This window comes from Chiloscyllium plagiosum, chromosome 16, assembly GCF_004010195.1.
Source record: "Chiloscyllium plagiosum isolate BGI_BamShark_2017 chromosome 16, ASM401019v2, whole genome shotgun sequence".
Taxonomy (NCBI): Eukaryota; Metazoa; Chordata; class Chondrichthyes; order Orectolobiformes; family Hemiscylliidae; genus Chiloscyllium; species Chiloscyllium plagiosum.
The window spans coordinates 76,041,716-76,043,342 of record NC_057725.1 but is presented as its reverse complement, the minus strand read 5'-3'; the positions used below and the strand labels follow the sequence as shown (position 1 = coordinate 76,043,342).

General features: G+C 50.2%; 1 protein-coding gene across 1 annotated transcript in view; it reads left to right on the top strand.

Annotated features, from left to right (window-relative positions):
• The window catches only part of LOC122558023 (WD repeat-containing protein 70), a gene marked incomplete at its 5' end in the record, with an annotated part of 164,961 nt that extends 164,492 nt beyond the window's left edge, over positions 1–469 (top strand). Inside the window, one exon of the mRNA XM_043706357.1 lies at positions 424–469. Within this exon, the coding sequence (XP_043562292.1) occupies positions 424–469 (46 nt within the window). The remainder of the gene's footprint in view (positions 1–423) is intronic.
• Between the last annotated feature and the right edge of the window lie 1,158 nt (positions 470–1,627).

The following is a 1,627-nucleotide window of genomic DNA, read 5'->3' as shown; positions in this document are numbered from 1 at the left end:
TGCAATCTTCTTCCCGACCTCTCCGCCCCCACCCCCTCTCCGGCCTATCACCCTCACCTTATCCTCCTTCCACCTATCGCATTCCCAACACCCTTCCCCCAAGTCCCTCCTCCCTCCCTTTTATCTTAGCCTGTTTGGCATACCCTCCTCATTTCTGAAGGAGGGCTTATGCCCGAAACGCCGATTCTCCTGCTCCTTGGATGCTGCCTGACCTGCTGCGCTTTTCTAGCAACACATTTTTCAGACTTGGTCACCCAGGACCATCAGGAAGGGCGCTGAGAGAGGGACTGGGTGACCTTCGCTCAGAAGATGGGTAGCCGCCAGGTCAGTACTTTGGAAATTTGCAGAGTGCACCTCACTCAAGTGTAGTTTGTGATGCTGGAAAACAGTGAGAGTGGTGATTTCTCTGGGGAGTGCAGTCAGGATCCAGCCACCCTGGGAGCAAAAACGAGACGGAGAATACCCATGATGGGAGATTCAACCCCAGGGGAACAGGCTGGCACTTCTGCAGCCACAGACATGATTCCAGGATGTGAGTATAGGCATAGACAGGTAAAGCAGATGAATATGTGGTCAAAGATTTGGAGCAACAAAGGAGGACTTCAGATTCTTTGATCAGTGGATCTATTTCTGGAGAAGGTGGGATGTCCATAAGTCTGACAGGTTGTAACTTACTCCTAATTTCTCCGCCTCTGCCATATCGGCTTCCAGCAGGAGTAATTCCATTCCAGGACATCCCAGATGACCTCCTATTTCAGAGACCACAATCTCCCCTCCCGCATGATCAACAATGCCATTCAGCGCATCTGCTCCACCTTCCACACTTCCGCACTCAAACCCCACCTCTCCAACCACAACAAGGTTAGAACCCCCGGTCCTCACCTTCCATCCCACCAACCTCCGGATATAGTGCGTTCTCCTCCGCAATTTCCACCACCTACAATCAGACCAGAGTCGTATTTTCCTCCCCAACCCTCTCTGTGTTTTGGAGAGACCATTCCCTTCATGACTCCCGCATTAGGTCCACACCTCTTACTAACTCACCTTCCACTCTCTGCACCTTCCCTTGCCACTGCAAGAGGTGTGAAACCTACACCCACACCTCTCCCTCACCTCCCTCAAAGGTCCCAAAGGATCTTTTCACATCCGGTGGAGATTTTCCTGCACATCCACTCACCACATCCTTTACTCTCAATGTGGGAGTTGTGGGAGCCAGATTGACAAGGTAAGGTAACTAGTTTATTTCCTAATCCTTTTTTTTTAGTAGTTACTTCGGGAGTTAGAATATTGGGAATGGAGTTTAGGGCAGTGGAATGTTCCTCCTGCAGAATGTGGGAAGTATAGATCACCACTAGTGTCCCTGCTGACTACATCTGTGGGAAGTGCACCCAACACCAGCTCCTCGAAAACCACATTAGGGAACTGGAGCTGGAGTTGGATGAATTTCAGATCATTCCGGAGGCAGAGGGGTTATTGACAGGACTTAGAGAAGTAGTCACTCCCCAGATAAAAGAAAAAGACAGATGGGTGACAGTTAGGGGACAAAAAGGGAACCGGCAGGCAGTGCAGGGATCCCATGTAGCCATTCCTCTCAACAATAAGTATACTGTTTTGGATACTATTGGGG